Consider the following 26,510-nt stretch of genomic DNA (forward strand, 5'->3'; position numbering starts at 1 on the left):
AGGTACATTGTCATTTCAAAGCTGTGGCTAAATAGTCTCTGACTGACAACTATGAATAATTCCACAGAGCCTCTAAACTTCCAGGCATTTCACTCTGAAGCTCATATAATACGGCAGAGCTACTCTCTCATGTTTTTCATCTTTTATATTCTCCAAAGAGTTGAGATACAGTTATGGAACAGGTTAATGTATTTTCCTCTGAAAATAATGCTGTGGGAGCCCGTGCGTGGTTACTTGTATGTGTTGAGAATAATGCTGACAATCCAGAAAAGAAAGTCATGAGCTTGATAATCACCATTATTTTGTTTCACGTTTTCAGCATGTTCATGTCCATGTGCTTCCAAGGAGGGCTGGAGACTTCAGCAGGAATGACGATGTCTACGAGGAGGTAAGGACTGCTCTCCATTTCTTTTTCAGAGTTGGTTTTGCTGTTAGAAAATCATCTTAATGATACAGGCCCTGCCTTGAGTGGAAGTAATTAATGGGGTCTTCGCATCTTTATTGTTGCAAAGACCGTGTGGTAGCACCAAGACCTATACTGGGATTTCCTTGTGAGCTCCGGGTCAATCTGTGGTCACAAAGGGTCCTGAGGGAGGATGCAGTCGACATCTTTGGTACTTCAGTCTGTCACCACACACAGAGTGACGTGATATCTCTACCAATGGTTGTGTTCTCTTATTTTGAGGGCGTAGGGAAAAAGAGTAACCACACGGTTAGCCTGGCATGCAGGGAGCGTGTCCTACCCCATCTGCTAGCCCAGGTGCCAAACCTCCCCCTTCCAACAAGGGAAAACACAGGCAGCTCGTTACAACTCAGTCACAAATTGCCTTCTGGCCTGCTTTATGTAGGGCTCTGCTCAGGCTCTGGACAAATCACACTGCAGCCCCAAAGATGAAAATTAAAGAGCAAATATGCATATACATGTAATATATGCATGTGTGCAGATTGTACGGCAGAGCTGGGGACATAAGCTGTTCCAGTGTGACTGAATTACTGGCTTTTGTTTAAATGAACAATTGTACTGGCATTAACAAAAAGTTTTCCCCAGCTTGACAGCTGTCACAATGACTTAATGAAAAAATCTCACTATTGTTAGAATTACGGATGGTTCTTAGTGGGTTTGGTAGGATCCTCTATATCAAATATGACATCTCCTTCTCTTTCTGAAAGTAATTAATATAAACTTGTTCAGTGCTACTGCAATACCGTCTGCTTGAAGGAGAATTCATGACATTTTCTGCTTTGGTATTTTTTCCTTTGTGATATATACATGATGACAACTCCCCACTCGCAAAAAAATGGTACTATATTTTAAAGTTTACTAATGACTTAAATACGCAAAAGTCCTGAAAAAAGTTTATTATTGACCAGTTACATGAAGCGTAGAGACCGAGAACCCCACTAATAAGGGTAAAACCTTATAATGAGACTGCTGAGCAAGCAGATCAAATGAAAATACATGATGGCCATCTTATATGCTGCTGTAGTTAAAAGCAGTTAAGTGAGGCAACTTGAAAGTTAACACCAAAAGGGTTATCAAGCACTGGAACAGGCTGCCCAGGGAAGTGGTTGAGTCACCATCCCTGGAGGTACTCAAAAGACATGTAGATGTGGCACTTAGGGACATGGTTTAGTGGTAGACTTGAGTGTTAGGTTAACGACTGGAATTCGATGGTCTCAAAGGTCTTTTCCAACCTAAATGATTCTATGATTTTTTTCTTTTCAAATGTGTTAAGTGGTTTTAGATGCTGCACCAACCCACAAACTGTTTCCATTTTCGTCCTATTTACAATTCCATTTTCTTCTTTTTAAACACATTTATTTCTCCCTTGTTATATGTAAATAGAAACAGGCAAAACTGTTAATGAACTAGACTATACATTTAGCGCTGTTAAATGCAAAAGGGTGACAAATTGGTGAAAAATATTTTTATCTTGTAATTTTCAGTTATAGTAATTGTAGATGTTGCTTTTAGCAGACATAGGAAGCAAAAATATTTAGACACAGATGTGATAATATATCTTTTAGCAGAAGAATGTGTAGCCTTGGAGTCTAACCAGCTATTCTTGAATAACACAGAGCTAACTTACGCTTTTGTACAGACTGTAGCTGAACAAAGATTTCATTTTTTTTAGGATGCCAGGGAAAAAACTCACATTTGATGCTATAAAATTTTGATGCAAAGTTCTGTTGCTGGTTGGATTGGAGGATAGAGGGGCTTAAGCAGTATGCTATCATAAGTGGATAAACCTATTTTGAGAAATACAAAATGGACAAATTATTGAAAATACAGCTGACTTTGGAAACCATTTGGAGCTTATGTCAGTAAGGTAAAAATCTTTTGATGTAATGCATCTCTGTGTTGTACCAACAAGACATATCCCTTTGTCAAGAAGATCTTTTAGAAGATTTAGGAAGACATGTAGATCATGGTGGGGCAACAGGCTGAAAATCTGCAAGGGACAGGGTACCATTAGGTGAGATGTAGGTGCTGGAGAGAGCTTTAAATCCATCGTCCATGAAATTTGTACTTAGGACAATCCAAAACCTGTTTATAAATGGCACTTCTTTTCCATATATTTGAGTGATAGATGGAATTGTAGTTTAGGCAGCAAAGACCACCTTCCAAAATCATCCCAACAGCATTCTCCTTCTAGTATGTGACATGGAGACTGATCAGCCTCCCTTAAACAATTTGTGTAATTGTAAACCACACCCAGGCTAAATTTTGCATCTTGCGGTGCCTGGTTTAACTTCTGCAGCTAAAGGCTTTACAGCTATTGGGTGTAATTTTCACGGATTCTGGATCTCAGCTCTTCTTCAACACATCTGTCGCAAACCCTTATCTACCTGTAAATGCCTTTGAGCTCTCGAAGCTCTGCAGTTGTCATCTGTATATGCTCAGCAGATTGCTGATAAATCCCATTGCTCTGTGAGTATTTGACAGTGAAAGGAATGCCCAGATGTTAAGACATCAGTCCTCTTAGGAGACTTCTAGAGTTGAGACAGCTAGAAAGTACTTGCAGTCTCTTACTGTGTGTTTTATTTCTCCCATTCAGTTTGAGAGTGACCACTCACCTGATTGAAAAGACAGAAAAAAGCGTATCAGGTTGATCCCTGCTTAGTCTGTTTACTAGGCTCTGGTATCTTCAGGCTTTTGGCTATGAAGGTCTGACATAGCCTCGCCTAAAGCAACGTTTAAGTGTTAAGAGTATACTTAAAGGTATGGTATATCTTTGGTTTTTAATAAGGTTGCTGATGGACACTAATGTCTGCTGGTTTCTGGATACATATTTAGAACTTTAGTACTGGAACATTAATTGTAGAAGGGATACAAGGGGGCCTGACACCTATTCCACAGCACCGTCTCTAAGGCGTTTCTTGGTGGAATATATCACTTAATATTTTAGGTTTCTGTACCTCAGTGCATATGAAAGAAGTCACTGTGTGATTGTTCTAAGATACAGAGAGAATGATTAATAATGAAAAAAAATCTGCATTGAATGTTTTAGATATATTTCTTCTGCATCTTTGCGGGGCTATTTCTTGGGAGAGTATTTCCCAGAAAGTGTTAGCTATCCGCCCTCTGGGCTCACTGTAGTGGAAAGTTAAAGGTATAGTTTTTCAGTTCTTACATTTTTCTGCAATTATTTGAAACCTAATCCTGCAAGTGTGCACATGTCAGAGTTAAATTGGTCTTAACAGGGTTTTTTTCATAGGATCAGGTCTTTCATGTTTTACTATTGCTGGACTACTTTTCTCATCTACATCTGAGTAGTTCTTATTCATTGATTCACTTTTATTTCTTGGACAGCAAAACTATAGCAGCTAAATCTTAGGAAAACTTTTCATTAGAATATCTCTTTATTCCTCTATGTTTTCTGTTCAGTTTAAAATAGATTAATATTTTTACATTTATTAATCAAGGAACTTAAAGGCCTTGCTATCAAGGAGTTGCCTGCTTAGAGGTAGAGGAGTTTTTGCTATTGTAAGGGCATGTCACAGTAACTGATAAGAATTTGGTATGAATGAACATCTTTACCATAGAACGGCATCCTGTGTTGTTGCAGTCAGCACAAGTACTACAGAGTTGTTGGAGGTCATCGTGTCCAAGACATTCAAGAACATTATCCTGAAATGTCTCAGCAGTTTCACACACTCAGCCATCTGTGGGCAGTCCTCATTCAGTGTGTGTTTGAAAAGTCCATAGCACAGCCTGTCCCTGGTCTCCACTGAGTGGTTAGCCATTACTGCAATATAAATAACATTCATCATCCTTTAGGTTGGCAGGTAATAGCCGTACTGGGCCAGAGAGTATGGGGCTTTCTCAGAAAGGAAGACTGAATCAAAAGTCCACAATACTGCTGTTATGAGTACTGACCTCAGTAAGTTAATTTTGAGGCTGGCAGCCTTGGATGGGTGAGGGCAGCCTGGCCTCTCAGTGAAACCCTAGGCATCCCTGGCATGCAGTGATGTGTTTTGTGGTGCACACTCCTGTTCCTCCCCAAATTCTGTGTTTCACTTGGTGGTTGCAGCCTGCTGTAACAGATGCAGCTGCAATAGCAACGCACATCCAGGGCTGTGCATGCAAGGCAAAATGGGCCCATCCCCTCGCCAGCTTTGCTTTCGTGCCCACCTCATTTCCTCGCCTGTCTTTGGCTCCCAACCTAGACTGGAGAGCACTGAAAATACTGTAAAAGGGGAAAGCATGAGTGAGAGAGGTTAACCCAAACCCCAGTGTCTCCATCCCCAGCTGCCTGCCAGACCTGCATCATGGACCTCTTGTAATGAGCCTGGATGAAACTTCCTGATGTGAATTCTTCACTAACTTAAAGATTTTGTAAAACGCAGGAGCCAGCAAAAGAATTCGCTTCATGCTGTCCTCCTTCCCCTCTGGCATTCAGGCAAGCAGCGAGAGAGTCACTTAGGGAAAGATATTTTGACTTTGTGATCTCATTCAGCACATTATGTTAAATCATTTCAGCAAGAATACCTATTAGTAATCATTTCCAGTTCCAGGGAGGATGAAGGAGGCATTTTGGCATGTGACTCAAGAACCTGCTGGGCTGCTTCTTCAGGCTGGCAAAACAGGGGAATCGTGGTGAATTCAGAAGTTTAGTCAAACAAGCCTGAAGTTTAATTCTCCGTGAGTGGCTTTGACTGTGACATGCCTTCACTCTGACCTGCAGACAGCGTCTCGTGTGCTGCTGGGCGCAGAGCCTGGTGGAGGGCTTGAAACGTGCACAGCTGCGCTGAACTGTTCGGGCTGCTTCCTACTTAAAGATAAGGTATATAATGAAAAGATAAATAAGCCCTAATCCAGGTCCTGCTAGACAAAATGGAAAGATGCCCAACAGCTTATGTGAGCATTGGATTGGACTATTCATGAAAATTAACGGCATGCAGAGCTAATAGGCTGTTCCTTGGCCTCAGAATTATATTGCATCTTCTGGGAACATATTGTAGCCTGCTGGTAGATCAGTCTGCTGCATCTGAACTCCCTTGGGGCCAGACGCTGCTTTCTTTGCACCCTGCATGAGTAAACCCATGGAGAGGGAATGAAGCAGCACAGAATCTAAATTGTATTTTTAAAAAAAAAAAAGCTCTGTTTTTCCCAGGTACAAGTTTATTTCTCTATCTTCTGATGTGGCAGCAAAGAAATTCTTCCCAGTAGGCTGTAGATTTTATCCTGGTCTTGCCAATGTTGCTCTTTCTGACTGAGAGCATCAGAGGAGGTTCTGCTAGCCAAGGAGCATAAGCCTTTCCCAGTTGCTTCATGAGTCTTGTGATATTATAGCGACTCCAGCAGGGCAAGTCAGTTTAACTGTGCATGAATATTTCCAACTGAGAGTACTGCAGCAGAAGCTAGAACTCTGCAAATAATTATGGTTTGGATTTAGTAGCTGAACAGACAAAAAGGCATTTTGAGTTGACCTGAAACATTTTTTTTTTCCTCCATCAAGTGAATTTCCTTTTTGAGTTAAACAGGACGATGTGTTTTCTGGACCATGACATTTTATCTGATTATGATTTGAAACCCCCTGGAGACTGCTGCCATGCCCTGCAAGCTTCTTGCATGTGCCCAACCTACATAACACAAAACCGACAAATTTGTCAGTAGGGTCCAGCAGGAATACTGGGAGACATCCTATCATCACATGTGTCTCCCTAGATGGAAACCCCACTGTTTGTGGTATTTTGTGCCCTTTCCAACCCTGTGAGGTATTTCTTAATTTGATACCTGAAATCTCTGAGATCTTCCTGTATGCTGCGTACATTGCTGCACTTATTTTAAGATAGCAGGATATCATAATCAGATCTGATTAAGAGCCATTTCATTCACTGATATCTTCCATTGGATCTAGAGAAGTGGAATCAGCTCAACTATAGGAACGAATTAGAGGTAGTTAGAAGGGTTGCCATTAAGGCAGCCATCCCTCATGAACACACACATGCCCTTTACACCTAGACTTTGTCAGGAAGGTAATGTACATTTGGCATTTTACATATCATCGTGTAGTCTCATTGCCCTCTAGCCTGGCTTTACATTCCATCACTGCTCTTGCTGCTTCTTACCCTTTCCTGCCTCAAGGTTTCTACAGTCGTTTTCCTTATAGGTAAAAAATACCAGCTTCCAGAAATCGCTTCCATTTAGTCTATAATATAGCAGAGACAAATTATTGTGACCATTACAAAAGATCTCTTGGCCCCTTCTGTAGGATGTTTACTGTGTTTAGCTCATGGAGTGTTTGCTCTTTGTGTCCTTGATGGTAGTTCATTGGCAAGCGACATAGTGACAAAGAGCCTCCAACCAAAGACAAGTTGCTGATAAGGGGATTAAAGCGAACATGGTCTCTCAGGCCCGTTTACTCTGTCAGTGCTTGGACTTGCTTAGCTGCTCAGGTGCTTCTTGTGTATTCCCAGTCCCGGAGGTAAAACTGTCTCCAGACCTCCACTTACCCTTTGAAACATGGTGTAAGCTGAATTCATTCTGGTGGGGAGAACATGCCCCATTAGTATCCTAGATACCCAGCTTTTTGGAATTGATGAGATAGATGTAAAGTAAACAAACCTATCAGGGAGTTGGCATTTTCCAAAGACAGATTTTTCTTCTCTGAACTGAAATGTTGCCATAAACTTAAAATGAAATACTCCCTTGCGTTCTGTTTAAGGTTCAGGATATGGTAGCAGCTAGTTGGTAACCCACAAACCAGATCACACGGAAATCCAATGCGCTGCACGACAGATGACTGAAGCAATTTGTTCTGCCAATAGCAAGAGTTTGGAGAGTCCCTTGTCAATCCATAGTTCTGGTTCTGATATGACCCTCTGACCTGCATGCAGCTATGTAAAGATGCTATGGCTTTAGCTTGTGATCCCGCATGGAAAGAGCTCTTTGTACACTGTAATCTGGGACAGTTCCTTTATCTGCTGTCTTGTAAATGTGGATCACAGTATTTTGAGGGATCAGCTTTGTCTGGTGGAGGTTCAAGTACCAGGTACCTGGGAGTGCTCATCTCATAGAAGACACCATCTGAACCGCTTGTTGCTGGCAGTTTCTCGGCTCACCCAGCACCAAATCAGCAGATTCAGTCATTTGGATGCGATGCTATCTGTCACTTTCTAAATACGACTCTTGTAAATGAAGGTGGAGGTATATTAATGGGGCCAAGTGTTCTTCCTGGCTGGGAAGTAAATAAAAGTCTCATGGGATGGCTTTACCCCAAGTCCAATATCTGCAAGGTCAAGTTAATTTATTTTTTTAGTCGAAAGAGTGAAAAAATATATAGATATGAGAAATAAGCATTCCAGACATGTGCTTATATTCTGGGTTTTGGGGTGGTTTTTTGTTTGTTTTTGGTTTTTTTTGTGTGTTTTTTTTAAAAAAAAAAAGCTTTCTTTTTCCTTTATATATTTGCCTACTCTTTTCCTCCTTTTTTTTTTTTTTTTTTCTTCTTCTGGGAAAATAAAAGTATAGAAGGAAGCTGAACTGAAAGAGTTAGAAAAAACTGCCAATACTCCTAAAATGGAAAACAGAGAACTGAATGTTTGTGGTTTTCAGAAACCAAAATGACATGCTGACATTTTAAGTTGAAACAAAAATCGCCAAACCTCTTATTTAGGCAGTTTTAAATATGAAATCATTTATTAAAATAAAAGTGAAAATTATAAAGTCTGAAGAAAAATACTTCTTTTTTAATAAACATGTATTTATACATTTCCATATATGTATTTATGGGCATACACTTATAGGCATACACATATGGACAGAGTGGAGGGCTCAGAAGCACATGGAGTACTTATTTTGGCCCACTCTAAGATGAGGAATAATGCTGCATTTTTACATTTTCTATTGTAGCATGCTATAGCTATGTGTTTAGGGTTTATTCATAAATAAATATTCATAAAATTTAGTGTTTGTGGGAACTTATGGACCTTCTGTTTTCCACAGAAATGAATGGGATTTGAACATCTACATCTCTGAGCAAGATCTGATTATGTCATGCCTTTGCTCAGTATTTCTGCTACAACAAGCATCAGTGAAACAGTTAACAATATTGAAATATAAATTGCCATTCTTGAGGCTCCAGAATTAACACCTTTTAGTTACCAGCTTGCTGTGGTTTCACAGTTAACACCTCACCTCTTTCTGTAGAAGACAACACTTTACATTACAGCTTGTGGTCTGGCAAAAATGCTACAGAGTTTATCATAGGCAAGTCTCAGTTTCATGCATTTAGAACAGTAGCTAAAAAATTCACTGCCAAAGATAGATCAGGCCCCGTTCTGTACCATCATTGCCATATGTTAAGAAGGACTTAATGTGCATGAAAGGCAAAGGTACAAAATTATTTTAGGCTAAATACTGCAAGAATATGGCTTCCCTTTCTAGAGGCATTTGCTCAAAATTATTTTCTTCTCTTTTGGGCCCTGATGATGCAAGTACACAGGCCAGTTGCTGGGATGGCAAGGGCTCAGGTCTCCTGTGGGCAGACCTGGCGAGGGATTAAGCCCATACAATATCAGGAAGAAAGCTGATGGTAAAATGGGTACAGAATGAGAGTGGATGTTAGCTTTTGTTGCAATGTTTTTGCCATGAAGGTAGTCCAAAGGGACCGCAGACCTGTTCCCATGCTCAGAAGGAAAATGTTTATTTCTATTTCAGAAAGGAGATTTTAACAAATCATTGCAGCAGCGTGAAAATTTAGTGTGATAGAGTGTCAGGATAATTATACACAATTTGGTTTTATTTAAGTATGTTAAGCACCATTGTTTCTTTTCCATGTTAAGGATTGACTTGAGTGCTAGGTTGCAGCAGTTTTCCTTAATTGCTTTAATCCTTGGCCTTAAGAAAATGAATACTTTAAATTTACACTTGTTAAGTACACTGCTAATGAAGAAAAGGCTTTAGCAATCTTTGGCAGACCAAAACTATATGTAAAAAAAGAGAAAGCAGAGAGAAAAAAAGAGAAAGGGAGAAGCTAATCACCAAACCATTCTGTTAATGCTTATTTTAATCATCCTGCCTGCCCTTCCTGGCAGACAGAGCCATTAGGCTGCAGAGGCAGGAGGCGAGCTATCACCATCAAATGGCGCTGATGTTGAGAATTGGGCCCAGGAGTACAATTTGACTTGTCAGTTTATATAGACATAAAGCTTCATTGTTGTGCACAGACACAACTGGCTTTTTAAAAGTCTATTTCCCTCCTGATGATGTGAGAATCTGCTCCCCTCTCTCCTACTGTTCTCCAGCCCTCAAATTTATTAGATAGCGTTTATAACCCTGCACAGGGTTTATGTGGTACTGCAGGGTCAGGTGGGCTTCAGCAGTGCCAGGAGCAGACCACAGCACCCACACTGCCCACCTTCGAACCACAAGGGACCCATCAGGGTGGGGGGAGTGAAGAGCTTTGACTCCCACACTGGGTGATGTCTCCTTGCAGGGAGCTTTAAAATGTCCGTATCACTGCAAAGGCTTCAGAACTGTTAATTCTCTGTGGAATTAAGTCTGCGTTTTAAAACAGGCAGGATGCTCAGAAGAAGAGAGGAGCTAGCAGTGTTTCCTTGGGGGGCAAAAATGAAACATCTCCAAAATGTAATCAATTACCGGAAACGTATGATCTGTTTTCAAAAACAGCTCGTGTTGCTATTTTCCATGTATAGGAAACTTTTATCCTTCTGACAACTAACTTGTGTGCTAACAACTTCTTTTGCCTGAAAATGCCTCCCCATGTCACAGGGAGTCACTGAAAGGGTTTCAAGTAGCGCAGTGCAGCATTTTTCCCAAATTTCAACTTTTGCATTCTGCAAAATGGAGACAGTGTTTATTGGGGCCCACATTGAGCAGCAGCATTTAGTGCTTCAAGAAGAAGCAAGCTTCAAAATCACACTTGACTAAGTTGCAACCTAGTTATAGCTATTCGAGCACAGGTATTCCAATAACCAGGGAAAGCAGGGAAATAAGGCAGCCTTTGTCCCACACTGCCCAGACAGCTGCAGCGTTGTATATGGGGATGGCAAAGAACTTCCTGCATTTAATTGCAAAAACTGATCATGAGTTTGTGGTAAATGTATAAGCAAATCCAACTAAACATTTGTATCTCCCTTTTGCCTACGTAAATTACTTCTGTGTTTTGGCACCTTGCTACTAGGGTTTGTAATCTCTGTGGGAAGGTATTGCAATAAATATAGTTTTTAATGGAAGGCCTATTTTTAGAATTTCTTTTTTCTTGAACGATCACTTTTTTCTTCCTTTTCATAAGGAAAAAGTCTATTCTTGTTCATTACATCAGTGTCTTTGAAGTGGGAAATGCACACAACTGCCAGGTCACGTACAGCATGGGAGTTATGCAGGGTTTTCTTCAGCTGAAGCATGATTGTGAGCAGTAATTGAGATTAGCTCCCCAGGAGAAGGGACTCTTCTCTCCTGATTTTTTTCTCAGGAAAATAGTTGCACTTAATGCATTTGCGAGGAGACTCTAAGTGCTAACGTACTTTCTTCCCATACCCCTGCCATTTCTGTGGCAGTCTTACTGAAGAAATAACAATACATAAAGCTGCATAAACACTTAAGGTCTTAGGTGTCTGCTTCCACTGACACTTTCAAATTTTCTATTTGAAGATAATTTCATTTCACACTTTTACATCTGAAATGCCTGGTTTTGGAGACCTCAGAGTATTTTTTTTTACATACGTTAATTAAGTTTCCTACCAGCTCTGTGAGTGCATTAAGTAATAGTACTTGCAGGTGCGATGCGGAGAGGTGAAGAGACATTGTGAAGGTATGGAGTGAGTCAAGGTAAAGCTGCTGAGTGCAGATACATCTGTGAACCTCTGAATGAGGAAAAGGAGGGAGGTGGATTTATCACCGATCTACAGCTACATGGAGTAATCCAACATGTGAAGTTCATGCTTCCTTGTAGGAAACTGTGGCCCTAAGGCAGCTGATAGATATCCTGAGACGTGCTCCCCAGGTCTGAGCAATGTTGAAAACTTGGATGACTCTAAAGAATTTTGCTTCAACTTTTTTCTGGAGAATAATACTGCTGGCATTTACAAAATCAGACTGTTACGCGGGAGTACACTGGCTTAATTCAACTAAGGCCTGTGAGCTGTAGCAATTGCTACTGTCTGAAGGTGGATGCCTCAGGTATTTTAACAAGAGGTGACATGTTCAGCCACCTGTAGATAAGAGTGGTTTTACTAGGACTGGGGGTCTGCCTTCACTGGTGTGGTGTCTTCTAGCAAATGCTTAGGGAAAAAAATTACAAGAATGAACACATGTATGGAGTGTCCCGGCTTTTTTTGCTCCAGGAAGGCACATCCATGGAATCCTTTGCCATAAGTGGATTCTCAGGTGGAGTTTTCTAAAAAAAGATAAGCAAAACAGCTGGGGCCTTGCCTGCCGTTGACTTTCAACAAGAGTCAGATGTCTAAATGCTTTAAAGACTTTTGAAAAGCTATCCCTTTATCCTTCTGTATTAGGTTGCGGTGAGTGGTATTGACACCCAGTAGGATGTTATTGGCATGTGATTTTCTCCTCTCATCTTGCACAAGGGCATGAGGCAGAATTGCCCTCTGCTGCATGGGAGCAGAGGAGCTTTGGATTGATGTATCAGCACTTTGTGTTTCTGGGTTGCTCTCGTGAACACGTGCAGAACGAAAATAACAGTAGAACAAGGACAGTTCCCAGGTTAGATAATGTGCTCCATTGATTAACAGCCTTTACTCCGCTTTTAAGTGCGGTAAACATAATGAAGCTGAGAACAATCTGGTGTTTTTCCACCACTTTTAGCAACCTCTTATCATTTTAAGCTGCTGATATTTCTTCTCCGGTACTACCTGGTGATCCTTTTTGTGCATTTATTACTCTTGCTTCTTCTCAAGAAATAAATTTGCTGAGAGTAAAGAAAGTTGCTCATTAGGGCAATGTAATTAAAGGAAAAGTAGACATCATGCCAAGTTCCGTTTTCTCTACAAAGCGCCACCTTGGAGATTGCCTGAAACTCAATTACTCGTTGCTATGCTTATTAGGGAGAACAATGTGCTGAAATGATCCCTACTCCTAATAACCTTGTTTTCCACATGTGAATCATGTTAATACTTTTTTTCTTTAGTGCCTTAATCACCATGTATAAAATGGGTCTATTTCTAGAAGGAGAATGGGGAAGGTGGGCCATGTGGTGGGTGTTCTCTGAATTGCCACTCTCCGTGGAGAGTTTCTTGTTTCCTGCTGGTGCACAGTCATTTTTGTGTGTTGTTGTTTTCTTTTAATTACATAGAACAGCATTTATTAGCAAATTACATCTTGATAACCAGTTTTCCTCTGGTGAAATGAAAATGTTCATCTTCTGCCTTGCTCCCTTCCTTTGGGGGAAGGAGTGTGCAGTATCTTCCATGTCTCAGTCTCTTCTGCCTTACTCCATCGTTTCACCAAGACAAATAACTTCTGCAACAGAAAGCTGCCATTAACACTTGCCGAATAATCTTGTTCCGATAGCTAATCCAGTGCCCAACTTTTCTCCCCAGCATGCAACCCGGATATCTTTCCACTGTCCTCCTAATATGATGTCTTCAGCTTCTGTGAACAGGCTGTTCCTATGGCCCCCAAAAACTCGTGTGCCTCTGCATCAGGCTGTGTTACAGGGACCTGTGAATAGCAGTCTTCTGTCAAGGGCTTTGGAAGAGACCTGACACCATGAAGGAAACATGATGTACTCCCATCCAGCCCGCAAGATACATACCTTCCTTAGCTCTCTGCTTAAGCTTATCCTTCTAAATGCACAGGCAACCCGTTAGCTGGATATTCCAGCAGAAGTGAAGGACAGAAGTCTTAATCATGGTAGTACGTAGGGCCAAAACTGTCATGGGAATGTGGGGAAATTGCCTGAGGTTCAAGCTCTGTGGTGGCCAAGTTCATCTGAGTACCAGTAAGTTCCCCTGAAATTCTCGGTCAAAAACACCATAAGCAATCATAAAATAATTGTGTGCAAACCTCACTTTTGATCAGAATTGTGGATGGAAGTGGCTGAATGTTGAAAATATCTAAGGGAGAGAGAGGGAGGTCATTTGTTCATAAGCAAAAGAGAGATGAGCTCAACTGAGAAAACTTTGCTCCTAGTGTGGAAAAGAACTGGAGAAAGGTAAGGCTCTTCTCTCTTTAGTGCATGTCCATGCATATGAAGAGGAGGCTAGTCCAAGTACCACCAGTGTCATATATATCATGTAAACTACCAATTATATGTTATATGAATACACTGTCCCTAAAAAATGCTCTGTGTTTTCAACTTAGAAGGAAATGCAGGGCTGTATAGTTAACTATTCCTTCTCCCTCTTTCATATCAGAATATTTCAGTCCTTTTATGTAGAGTGCAACGGGACATGATTGAAAAGGGAAGTCCTACCCTTTGATGTTTATTTGTTGCATTATCCACTTTTTATGGCTCTATTATTCCAGAATCCTATTGAGCCATTCATCGCTGAGTGGAAATCTCCACTGCTGTCAGTAGGGAATTTCTGCCTCTAAATCACATAGCTTGGCCCCTGTTACTTAACTTGGGGCCAGATTATCAAAAGTGTTGAGCATCAGCTTTCCAAAGGCTTAGCACCTCCCAGTGAGGACAGATTTTCAAAACTGCTCAACACAGAGCAGCTCCTATTGTGGCCCTTTAAGGACAGATTTGCAAAAGAACTCAGCAGTTCCCTTTCACCAAGTAGCTGAGCCCTTTCCAAAATCTGTCCAGCTCTGTTTAGTGCTGAGCTGGAAGGTGAAGACTTTTGAAAATACGGCTTTTAGCAAACTCTCTGATATGGAAAATACTAAGTTACAAACATCGGGAAGGACTTGAAACAAGTTTTTGAGAAGAGACAAACCTCCATGTTTCAAGATGTGCCAATTTTTATTGACTGATAGAGGGGCTGGAAGAAAATTTTGGATCTGAACAGGTTTTCCCATAATTGCCCACTAGGAGGTTTCCTGCGCATTCCCCTGCAGCAGCTGCCAGGCAGGATGCTGGAGCAGAGCACCGCTGTGCTGAGGCAGCGTGGCAATTCCTGTGTTCCCAAGAATGCATTCACTTAGCAAAAAGTGATTTGCAAGCAAAGTAACACAAAGCAGCCATTATTCTTCCACCGTCCTTCCCGGGGAACAAAAGGGAAAGGAGAGGAAAGGAGAGGAAAGGAGAGGAAAGGAGAGGAAAGGAGAGGAAAGGAGAGGAAAGGAGAGGAAAGGAGAGGAAAGGAAAGGAGGAAAAAAAAAAGGAGAAAAGATCCATTTGCACCTTATAAAAATAGGTGGAGGGTTTTTTTTTTAAGTTTTAAACCCAAGATTCCTCTTGCATGCACTACACTGCCATGCTGTCCAGAGAGCCTTCCCTGATGTGGCTAGAAAGAAAAATCTGTGCAGAACAGCCTGCATAACCTGGAAGTTTATGGGTTAATAGGTGACCTGAAAGTTATTGCAGGCAGATGACAATGGAGAATGTGACGTGGAGAGGGTATTTCATTGTATAAAAATGCAAGACATCGGGCTTTAGCCCAAGGCAGCATTTGAGCTCCTTGGAAAGTAGTTCTGATAAACTTCTGTGTTTCAGTAAACTGAAACTGCACGTCTTGCATGTGTCTGCTGGAAGATGGGTGTTTCACTCCCATGTGGGAGCAGACAAAGGAACCCTAAAGCCTCAGCAGCCAGTTTGGGACCTGGCATCGTCCAGTGCAAAACACCCATGTGTTTGTTTTTGATCTCCGGAGCTGCATGACATACCTAGAGAGCCTTGGCACATCTTTCCTTCAGTCCTCTGAGATTCCCTGTGAACTTAGGATGGGCTTTTCCTTTGGTTATCCAGCCCCACTTGCATCTGGTTTCACTTCAACATCAGTACTTTTTAAAATACTGAAATTGATGAAAAAGAAATAAAGCAAAGGGGGAGGAGCAGGCTTGGTAAAAGCCTTTATCATTGTTACAGGACTGTGCAGCTTCTGTGATTACCCCTTGCCTTGTTCAGCAGTGTATAATTTAATGATTTCATCCAGGGCGTGCTATTAACTTTCTTTTCTACTTCTGCAACCCCAAAGCTCATTCATTCTTTTTACTATTCCCCACTTGACGCATGTGTATGTGTAGGGGGAGGGCAGTGGCTAAAGTAGTGTTATGGATTTCATATCTTTGCTTCATCTGCCACATTATAGCAAATGACAGTTGATTAGGTCTTTCTATAGATCATTACCAATTGTTTTCTACCTTGCAGATAGTGCTATTACAACAAATCTATCATATCCTAGAGATCCTATGCAGCTTGTTATTTCTGCGTGATTTATTGCACTCGCAGTAGAAATGTTGTTAGCGAACGTTGGGGAAGCAGTGAATATATTGAGAAATATCAATGTATCCTCATGTTCTAGCTTGCAGTGACAGTCAGTGATCCATCTCGCTGACACTTACCTTGTTAACATTTTGATCAGATGGCAAATTTGTCATTTTTCATGGTAACAAGTATAAGTTTGTACAAGAATTGCAGAAACATGGGGAGGAAGATAAAGGGCCCCTCTCTTAGTTTTTCCCAGTGTGATGTAATCAGTAATCTTTCTGGAAAATGAAATAATTACTTTGTGAAAAAGCTTATCCACTGGAAAATGTGCCAATGTTAGGAAGCTCAGATTTCTCTTCATTTGAGGATTGAATAAGTTCTCTTTGCAGCCATTACTGACACTTTGATTAACACACCAAATCAACATGAAATGATAATATAGAACAAAAAGGCTTACAGTCAGATTTCCTCTCCTTAATTGTAGTGGGGAACACAAAGATCTTGCAAGCAAAAGTGAAGGCATTATCTCTGGGAACAAAGGAGTACAAAATACTGCAAACACGATGTTGCAAATTTCTTCTAATCCTCACAGTCAAAGCTCGCTCTCAGCATTGCTGTTGGCTCTGGAGCTCTCCCGTTCCAAAGCGTAGGCATGAAAACTGTGCTCAAAGCACAAGTGGGAAATTACAGCCCCTAATGTAGTAGAGTTGTCTCAAGGTGCCAGTTACTCATCTGCACAGCCCACGAACATCGAGAAGAGGGCAACGAAAAGAGTGGGATGTTGCATCTTGGAGCAATACAGCTGTTCATCGTCTCTGCGCATGGCGTTAATAAGGGCTTGTCCACATGAGAGATTGTGTAGGGCAGCACTGATACAAAATCAGCCTGGACAGAGGATATGTGCATGACTCAAGCATCAGGTCAGGACCAAACCAGACTCAACCCAACAGAAATAGCCCTTCTTCCAAGACTTGCATGAAAGTTGCTTTCATTCAATTATTCTTCTTCTGTTTCATGCACTGAAAACTTCTTAGCTGCATTATTTCAAATATCAGAGAGCCACAAATGGCAAGTGCTATATGTAATCTCTCAATCAACATAATGGAAAAAACAGGAGCCAAACAAACAGTTCTTCATTTTGACCTGATAGCTTAAAAAATACAAACTAGATAGATCTTGAGAATACTTGGACTAGAGTTTTGTTGAAATGATACAGCTTTTCAGTCTCATCTTCACTAAAGGAGCAGGGAGATTTGATCCTTAGCTGGGTTTGGTTTTATCTTGTGGCTGCTTTTTTAACTTTCTTTATAATGCATTGTCAGGATGTAAATGTTTTGAACGTATTATTAGAAAGGCTCAGATTATATTCAGAGAATGCACATGGAAGCTGAAAACTGCTTCAGTTGTGTCACTTTGGTCATAACAGTACAGCTTTGAATTGTTTAATTCTTCTAATGTTATGCATAGCAATGCAATAGTTCAGGCACCACAGCACTCGAGCAGCGAGTCTTAATGCTCTGCAGCAATTTGAGAAAGCACAATGTCATCTACTAGAAGGTCTAATTGTTATGATTAATATTTAGCATAGGGAAGTCTATGTGGAAGGGCACAAGTTACATCTGCTTGCTGAATTGAATGAATTACTGATTTTTCATTTCCTTTTATTTTTAGCATCCTGTTGAATAGTGGAAACTGTATGAGTACATATTTGCTATAGCAGTATCTCTTGGACTAAAGGCTCTGCCTCTTAGAAAGCCACTCTTCAGATGCCTGGTCCAAGGGAGCAGGTGGGCAGCAGCACATTTGCTGATTGCTGAACTCTGAGCTGAGGATCTCTAACAGGCGGGACATTTAGGAGTGCCGGAGTTGCAGCTACACCAGCCTGCAGAGACCAGACAGATGCAGGAATAGGGCTGGTAACATGACGGGAGACAGGCGTGAGCTCAGGCAAGTGGCAATGGATGGCTTTCTTTCCTGAAACCAATTGCAACAGGGCATCTCACTGATGAATCAGGGCCTGACGGCACGATCTTTCTTTTTAATATTGCTGCACCATAAATACAACTGCCTGATAATTCTGGTCACTTAATAAGTGCTTCTTCTCACTGAAAACAAAAAGACTTAATTAAAAAGGGAGAAAAGTAGTTAATTTTCAACCAGTATTGCTGAAGGAAGTTGGGCAAAATGTTTTCTGGGAGAAGAACTAATAGTGAAGCAGGTGCAATAAGAATAGGCAGTGAAGTAAGTTTAAGAGAGCTGGTTGACAAGATATTGCTGCAATTTGTCTTTTAAGATCACACAGAGAGCTGACAGATTTCTCTAGGTCTCAGTGACATTCATATAAAAAAAGTTTCCTAAATCACCAGCTGAAATTTCGGACAATGGTTTCTGATAAAGGGATGTTGGAAAGCTTCACCTTCTGAAATTGGTGACTCATTTAGCATTATCTCCATTGAACAGCTGAGATCTTCTGCTTAGGAAGGGAGATGAAAAATTATCTTCTGAATGTACCATATTGCTTCTGATTCCAGAGAGGAGAAGGGAATTAATGTTGAGGATGGTGTTGCAGTAATTAGTTTCAGATGCAATGGGCTGAGAGTAAATCCCAACAAGCAGCAAGCAGGGGATTCACCAGCAGAGCAGCTGGAGGGTGGTCCTTTTTTTTAGGATATGCAATCAGTGTTGTTCATCAGTGTTTTGCTCCTTAATAATTAGAGCAAGATTAAAAAAAAAAAAAAAAGCAGAGCAGATTATTGCTGGGAACTCATTTATGGCTGTATCAGGAGTTAATGTTAAACTCTGAAGGTGGTTAACACTTTTGACTGAGATAGCATATGGGGGTGGTTAGTGCCTGATCGTGGGAATGCAGACCGCCAGCTTCTGTTCAGTGCATTGGGAGATGAGGACATCTGTGCTCACACAGGCTCCTTGGAGTCCAGTCCTGTTCCTATTTAGACCAGTGTGAAGATATATTAAGCTTGGTTGGCATTAAACTGGGCTCTTGAATTAAAAATTCTCCAGTGAGTACACATGACACAGCTGAACCCTCTCCTCTTTATCTAAGTAGTGGAGCTCCTCCTCTTGGCCCGTTGACATCTCTCTTCTGCTGTCACTGATACAGAGGAATTTCCTGGGCCTGAGTCTTGGCCCTCTTGTGCACCCTGTTTTATTGGACCATGACTTTTGCTAGTTCTTTGCAGAAGACTTTATTATCATACTGTCTTATGTGCTGGAAAATTGTACCATCTGTCTCTTATAGGAGTTTTGTTCAGTTGTTTAGGTTTTACCTATTTCTAAAATATAATTTTTAACAGTCAGCCCAACTTGTTGGGGTTTGTAGGGAATGAACAAATGTGTTTGTCCTCAAATTTCCATGAAGGAAGGCTTTCAGGTAATTGAAGGCTTACATGGCAAATTTTTGCTACCTTTGCATTTCATTTAGCTACTGTAAAAAAACAAAACAAAAAAAACCCCACCACCACCTACCCACCAAGAAAGAAAGTGTCGTTTAGTGAACGTCTGTCGCTTCTGATGGCTTTGGGTAACTGATTGCTAATGGGCTGGAAAACCTGGCAACAGACTTGCAGTGAGGGCTCGATCCTGTGGTGATCCAGAATAGCAGTTATATGGACTAGCAGTTTTGATATGCAAAAAGCTAAGCTGCAGTCCATTGCACCTTGGGGTGCAGAGATCGAAGTATCAGAAACTTTGAGAACTGGTAATGAGGCTCCTTACTAGGACTTCTGCATTTGGAAAGAGATTTCTCTAGGTTGAACACAGCTCGTCTAAGAAATCTGGTTGAACGCCTCGTGGTTTCTCAGTTCAGACCCATGTCTGTAGTGCTGGTGTTTCTCCTCACCCTCCCATCTTGACAGTGTGTACAAGATAAAAGGGAGAGTGAGCTGGGGGCTCTAGCAGGGTAGCCCTGTTGCCTTTGTCGAGACAGCAAGGTCAAAGATCAGCCAAGATGCAGTTCCTTGACTTCAGCTCTCAGGCAGAGTTTGCTGAGGTCCCTGGCTGGTAGGGCTTCTTGCCTGCTTTGGCTACTGAAGCAGTTCTTTCACGGTAAAGGCTGGTTTCATCTAATCATCAGTATGCTAGAAATGCTATGACCTCCTTTTTAATTTATTTGTTTTACCAAGAATTGAAAGATAAAGATTATTTCAGTACAAAACTGTAAGTTGCTGGATTTCTGTGATTTCACCTCCTTCACACATCCTCAGCCTTATTCATAGGTATCTGACAAGGAAGTAGCAGCAAGTGTGAAAACAGTACATCTTGCCAACAGTAAGGTAAACCATCAGCAAAACAATATTTTTGTATGTGTGTGTTTATTTTTTATTTCTGGCATCCAATATCAGTAGGGAGATTTTAATGTAAAGCAGAAAATGCCTGAACAGGGTGTTTGAAGCCAGATTCTTACCCAGGTGAGTCAGAAGAACACTGAATTCAAATGAGGTTATAGACAAACACTGAGTTTTGGTCATTGCAGGCTTGACAGCCCAGTTACAGGAGTTCACTGGCCTTTGCTAATGGAAATTTGGTAATGTCCTATATCTCTAATAGCCATGACTTTATTTTTTCATGAATTTGAGGTTGCTGTGGCAGAGAAGCCCATACATTGACTTCTTGCTAATAGTGCTTAAGATTTCTATGAAACTTAGCTGTATTTCTTCATTTCTTTATTATGGGAATATTACAGCCATGACACTGCTGAAATGAGGATGTAATGCATTGCCCCCCCTCCCATCCCCTCATTTTCCACTTCTAAGAATACCTTTGCATGGGAAAGACGGACTTACTTTGTTGTAGGCATGAGATATATCATTTGGCCAGGATTCACAAAGAAATGAAAATGGATTTGCGGAACTACGGTGGGTTTTATGTTTGCTTCTTTGCTTTTGTGGTGGGCTGGCAACTCTGTAGCATGAGCTGAGTGGTTGCCCAAGTCTGTGTGGTATTATTTGTCTGCAAATGCCAGATTGTCTTGTCAGGAAATCAAACCCACACAATATACTTTCATTGCCAAGAATTATGTAAAGTTCTTTTTGCTTTGTGGTTTTTTTTTTTTTTTTTTTTTTTTTTCCAGAATAGGAGTTCTACTACTATCTTTGCTTTGCCAGGATCTCATGCTTCCATTTCTGTTCTGGCAGGACCAGCCTGACTTTGTTTTGCCAAGAATAATGTATGTCACTTCTGCCAGGATTCTGACAGCACTTCTTTCTTGCAGAGTTGTTATCTAAGTTTTTTTACAACAGGTGGGGAATGATGGTGAATCTCAGGTGCCCAGTGTATAGATTGTGTCTGCGGGTGCCACAGAGAACCTGCACATTGCAGGTCTTTTCGTAGAAAACTTCAGAAAGTTGGTTTAGACAGCAATTTAAGCCTGTGTTTGCTTAGCGTGGAAACACACAAATTTGTCCCATTAGAAATTATTTCTTTGTCTTGCTTGAGACTGTGTTTGTTCCACTAACATTTTTATTAGGGATTTGATGCTTGTTTCTTTGGTGTCTTTATGCTTCAGATTTAGCATTCTGGTGTACTACAAAGATAAGTAAATCTCTGCCACCATTTTTCAAAATATTTACTACTAGAAGATAGTACTTAATTTAAAATAATGCTGTTGGCTTTGCATATCAGAGCATGTTGAATTCAAAGGTTATGTGGTGTGTACAATGGAAAATAAGGGGTTAAGGCAGAGATGTTCACTCTTGCTGTAATTACCGGGATGTCTGCCTGCATACCAAATGAATACCCCCAATTGGAAAGATTTTAAATAGGCTGGACTGGAGACATGAAAAAAAAAAGATGAACTGATGGGAACATTTTGTCAGGATGATGGACTGAAAAATACAGCAGGTATTTTCTGTCTTTTAACGTATAAGGCTGTGTAATGCAGCTTGGGCTCTCCCACCTGAGGGGCACGTGTGCCAGTTGGCACGAGGCTCCCCTCTTGCTTGGCATGGCTGCCTTTCTGGGCCAGCCCTACTGAAGGAATGTGATTTGCTATGAAAAATGTGTTGATCGGGCTTGACTTTGTGCCACCAGGCAGATTAGCAAATTGCTTCGTCTGCCTCCCGTTGTTTTATCCCAGCCAGCAACATCTAAGCCTTGATGATTTTGCAGGTCTTCATTAAAAATAGCTGTTTCTATATCTGATTACTGAGCCCCATCTGGGGAGAAACGAGCCTTTCATCTGTGTATTATGAGCCCATATCTGAGCACTTTGATTCCATAACACAGTAAAACCAGGCAAACTTTCTGTTCAATTGCTTTTCCAGCTCCTCTCTGAGTTCTCTATGAGCCCTGCCCCTGTCCCCAGCACATAATGTCTGGGGTTAGGGCATTTTTTTTGTTTTTAATTGCTCTTTTAATGCTAAATGCAATTTCTGTAATTGGTTACATAACTCCAGGGTTTTATTTTAAATTAATCTAACTTTGCAATCATTCTACATATGTTGCTCTTAACATTTGCCTATTATTTGGATTAATTTCACTAATTTATCACCACTGTTTAGATATGCATTGTTTTTATAACACTTGCAACTGAGTTAAAGCACACTTGTTGGGCTAAAGGCAAAGTTTGCTTCACTAAATCAAGCAGCTTTCTTTTCCCTCTCTCTTACTATATATTTACTCAGACAGGTTTCCCCCCGTGTGCTCTGGTAGTCCACTGTAAAAATGGCAAATATTCTGGTAAATAAATTCAAATTATTGTTATTATAGAGTAAAAGTAATGGGTAATGCTGGCATTTTCTTTTATTTTTTTTTTTCTTTTTTGTCAAATTTAAAGTATTCCTTAATATTTAAATACCTAATTAGCAGCCAAGCTCTTTCACCTGAGGTTAGGTCTAATATTTCCTGGTGGCAGTAGTGAAAGGAGTAAAACTGATGATTAGCTCGTATTTCGATTTGGTGCCCTATTCATCTCCCGAGTCTAAAGTCAAATGGTCGGGTTGGGATAACCCAAAAGCCAGTACAGGCTGTCCTCCCAAGCAAGAGCTGTGTCATCAGGTGCCTTCTTTACACACAGAGCAAATGGAGATATTTAATGGTGGTGGTGATCTCTCATCTTCCTGTTTTCCCACTAGTGCGTTGTACAGAGACCAAGCAAATACATAATATGGGAGTTATGGGCAAATTACTTTCTTAAAGGAAGATTTCCTTTGAAAATGGGCTTCTGCTGTAAACAGGCTGTACTTCCATGAGTACAAATACAGAAAGAGAAACAGAAACATTGAAATATTTCACTGGATATATATTAAAGCTGTCTTTAGGGACGTGGAAGAAAGGCTTCCTTCTGAATGCGCATGAAGGGAATAGCACACAATTTATTGTTCGACAGCCCTGGCCAAACTCTTTTTAAATGAATAGATGCATATATTTCTGGGATTTGGCATGTGAAAAACCCTTGTGGGATATCTCTTTGGGTATGCGATAGTATTCATATAACAGATACCGAGACCAACCTTTTCTCGGCTGAATAACTCTTCCATTGATGGTCACGCTGCAAACAACAGAAATTTGAGTTAAGGGTTTCTCCAATATGCAGTGGAGAAGGTAGCTCAGGTTTTCCATTGACTGTTAGCAGAGAAAGAGGATTTACATAGTTACAAAAGGCTACAGCCTAGATTAATAAAGGACAACTCACATTCCATCTAAACTGAGGAACAGTGAGGATTTTTCTCGTAGCTGATCAATTCAATACATGTAAAATGACCTTTTTAAAAAGAAATAAACTGATTCCCTTAGATTCCACTCTTAATCGCATGTAATACACAGTGAATTTATTTTGCTATAGGGTTAACAGAGATTGCATATACTTATTTTTCTTCCAACATGTGGTGCTTTGATGATTTCTCACAAATTGCAATTTTTAATCTTAAATTGAAAATGTGTCCAGAAATTTAACTAGACCCAGGCTTGCACTGTAGAAAATAAAGAAAAGGATTGCAGCTCTCATAAACCCTTATCCATGAGTAATTATCTTGTTATGTTAAAGTGGTTCTCCTGAATATTAAAATAATTAGGACCAACAATCTCAGCAATACTTTCCTCAGATGTAACTGGCAGGAGGTGTTAACTAATTAAATGTATTTATATTGCTGGCTGGCTAAAGAAAAGGATGAAGCACTTGTAATTGCTGAAATTTAGCAAGAGCTCATATTTACTACAGAGAATGAATATACAGATTATGGTATTTGCGATGATCTAATAGCGGGGCATTTCTCATTGCTGGCGGGGAACTTGAATAAAGGGCTTTGGCAGAGGGAGTTTTGTCAGATGGAGGTAGGAGGGGGCTCTCCCCAGTGAGGGCAGCAGCTTGGCGATGGCTGCTGCAGCTTCAGACCTTGCAGGATGAATCCCAAAGCTGCTGGATATTGCTGTGGGGTGGAGGGAAAAGGCACAAGGCTCTTTGCAAGTCTGCAAGGGGGTAAGCTCATGATAGAGACAGACTGGGAGTCAGTCAAGGCATTCAACCAGCCCCAAATCTGTGTTTGTGTACCGGTACTGGACTAAAAACATGCCCTGCATGCTATATCCCTGGGATCTTGCTCTCGTCCTGGCAGCGCAGACACTGCGTCCAGCATCGGTCTGTGCTTCCTTCCCCTCCTCTGCAAAGAGCTGCTGCTGGTGTCTCGGAAAGATCTGTGCTCGTGGTTACTTGCTCTTATTTCAAAAGTGTTTCTTTCTTCTTTTTTTTTTTTTTAAGTTCATAGGAAAGACTTTAAAAAAAATCACTATAAAACTGGCTATTGTCTGACCTCTGAAGTAATCAATTTTGGATTCAGCCCCCTGTAACAGTTTGACATTTCAGGGTCAGGAGAACAACTTTCTGGCAGATTGAAAAGCTGTGTTTCTGGGCCCAGGGTAGATTAGAGTAAAACCGGGCCAAATAAAATGAGCCTTCAAAGCATCTCACTTCTATTGCACTGCTATTGGAAAAGGTAGCGAGGGCCATTTTTAGGCAATATGGATGACATAAACCTTGCCTTTTTCCTCGCTTCCCTGTCTCCCCTTCCCCACACGTGCTTCCTTCTCTTTTTTTTGGAGTCATCCCAAGCACAGCCATCACTCGGGCTGGAGCAACCCAGTGCAGGGTGGATCAGTCGCAGCTCCTCTCCAAAGCATCCCTAAAAACGCACAGGAGGGACAGTCCTCTTGGAGGGGTGAGACATGAAAGCAGGGAGATGCATCCCCCGTCCCCAGCCCTTTGCTGCCTCCTCTCCTCCTCCTGCGTCTTCCTTCACTTCCTTCCCCCCTCCTCTCGCCTACCTCTCCAGCTTTGTTCTCCTCTGTTTTTTCATTTTCCTGCCATTTCTTCTTGTTTTCACTGCCGTCCCTCAGTCCACGCTCTTGTGACAGCACGAAACAACAGCAGTCTTTTTCCCAGCTAGGGGCAAGCGAGAGCCCATTAGCTGCCTCAGACAAAATCCATCTCCCTTGCTCGCTCCTCATTTTTAGCCTCCTCATAAATGAAAATTCAGTTCACTAGAAGGGACATATGTTTACAATCCCACAGCTGGTAGGTACATGTGTACCGGGAGCGGGTGCCAAGGTTATATAGACACATGTCACTTTTATCCCAGAATCCCATTTGGCGCCTGGGAACATCTTCATGCCGTAATGCTGTGGAGGTCATTGCTACACCCTGTAATCCTCCATGAAGGTTTTCCGTTTTCATTTATACACAGTAATAAAATACACATCTCAGCATCAGGCATTAGGATTAGTACTGACAAGGCTTAAGCTGAAATGTTTTAAGGATGCATTTCCAATGTGAATAGAATAGCTAGCACGCAGCGCGCAATTATGCTGGCCTCATGGAGGGAAGGATTTATGCTTCAACCCTGTTAATATCACAGTGACACCAACAGCATAAAAGGAATTTTATTTAAAAAAATAAAGACTGAATTAATTTTCCATTGTAGTTCTAATCTGGTATTATTAATTTACTCTAAGTTTCTAATGTTGATGACCTACCGGACGTGTGAAGAGAAACATCCTTTCTAATTTCAGGGTCTCTTTATTTCTTTAAGAAAGCTGAAATCCTGGGAAGCTGCAACATGGGAACGGCTGGCTGGGTGCCGAGCAGGGACAGAGCTGCCTGGGGGCAGAGCGGGCGCCTGGGCGAGCCCCCCACCCTGAGCCTGCCTTTCTTTGCTGATACAGCAAAGCTTTTAGCTCTGTGCTCAAGTCTCATTGCTTCCAGCAGAGTTTCAGCACATTCCTAAACGTGTGTGAGCACGAGCATGCGCCTTGCTGACCTAGTCCCTGTGTGTTTAAAGCCTGGCTTGCTCCAGGCAGGTCAGGGTATTAATGCCTGGTGAAGCTTCCAGCCCCTGAAGCATGGGCTGGACTGCTGCCGTATGCCAGGGAGGAGGGAGGGAGCACTATATGCTGAGAGAGTTGACCTCCTTCCCACCTTCCTTCTCCCCTAAATGTCACAGCCCTGTTTTAGCAGCTGGGAAAGAGGCGTCCTCTCCATGTCTTCTTCTGCCATCTGCTTCTCCTCTTCCCCAGCTGGAGGAAGAATCCCCTGGAGCCTCCTCAAAGGATGTGTGAGGACTGGACAAGATGGAAGAGAAGGGGACATGCTTTTGGGGGCTGCTTCCATGCAGTGGAGGGGAGTGACAGCCCTCACATCCCTGCCCCATGGCCAAAACCCGGGGTACAAGCTATGTCAACACAGCAACGTGTAGT

General features: G+C 41.4%; 1 protein-coding gene across 4 annotated transcripts in view; it reads left to right on the forward strand.

Moving 5' to 3' along the window:
- FHIT (fragile histidine triad diadenosine triphosphatase) overlaps window positions 1-26,510 on the forward strand; it is a 629,524-nt gene that overhangs the window by 538,156 nt on the left and 64,858 nt on the right. For all 4 annotated transcript variants that reach the window (XM_075052559.1, XM_075052557.1, XM_075052560.1 and 1 more), the window contains one exon: window positions 320-388. In XM_075052559.1, the coding sequence (XP_074908660.1) occupies window positions 320-388 (69 nt within the window). The remainder of the gene's footprint in view (window positions 1-319; window positions 389-26,510) is intronic.

Source organism: Buteo buteo, chromosome 21, assembly GCF_964188355.1.
Source record: "Buteo buteo chromosome 21, bButBut1.hap1.1, whole genome shotgun sequence".
NCBI lineage: Eukaryota > Metazoa > Chordata > Aves > Accipitriformes > Accipitridae > Buteo > Buteo buteo.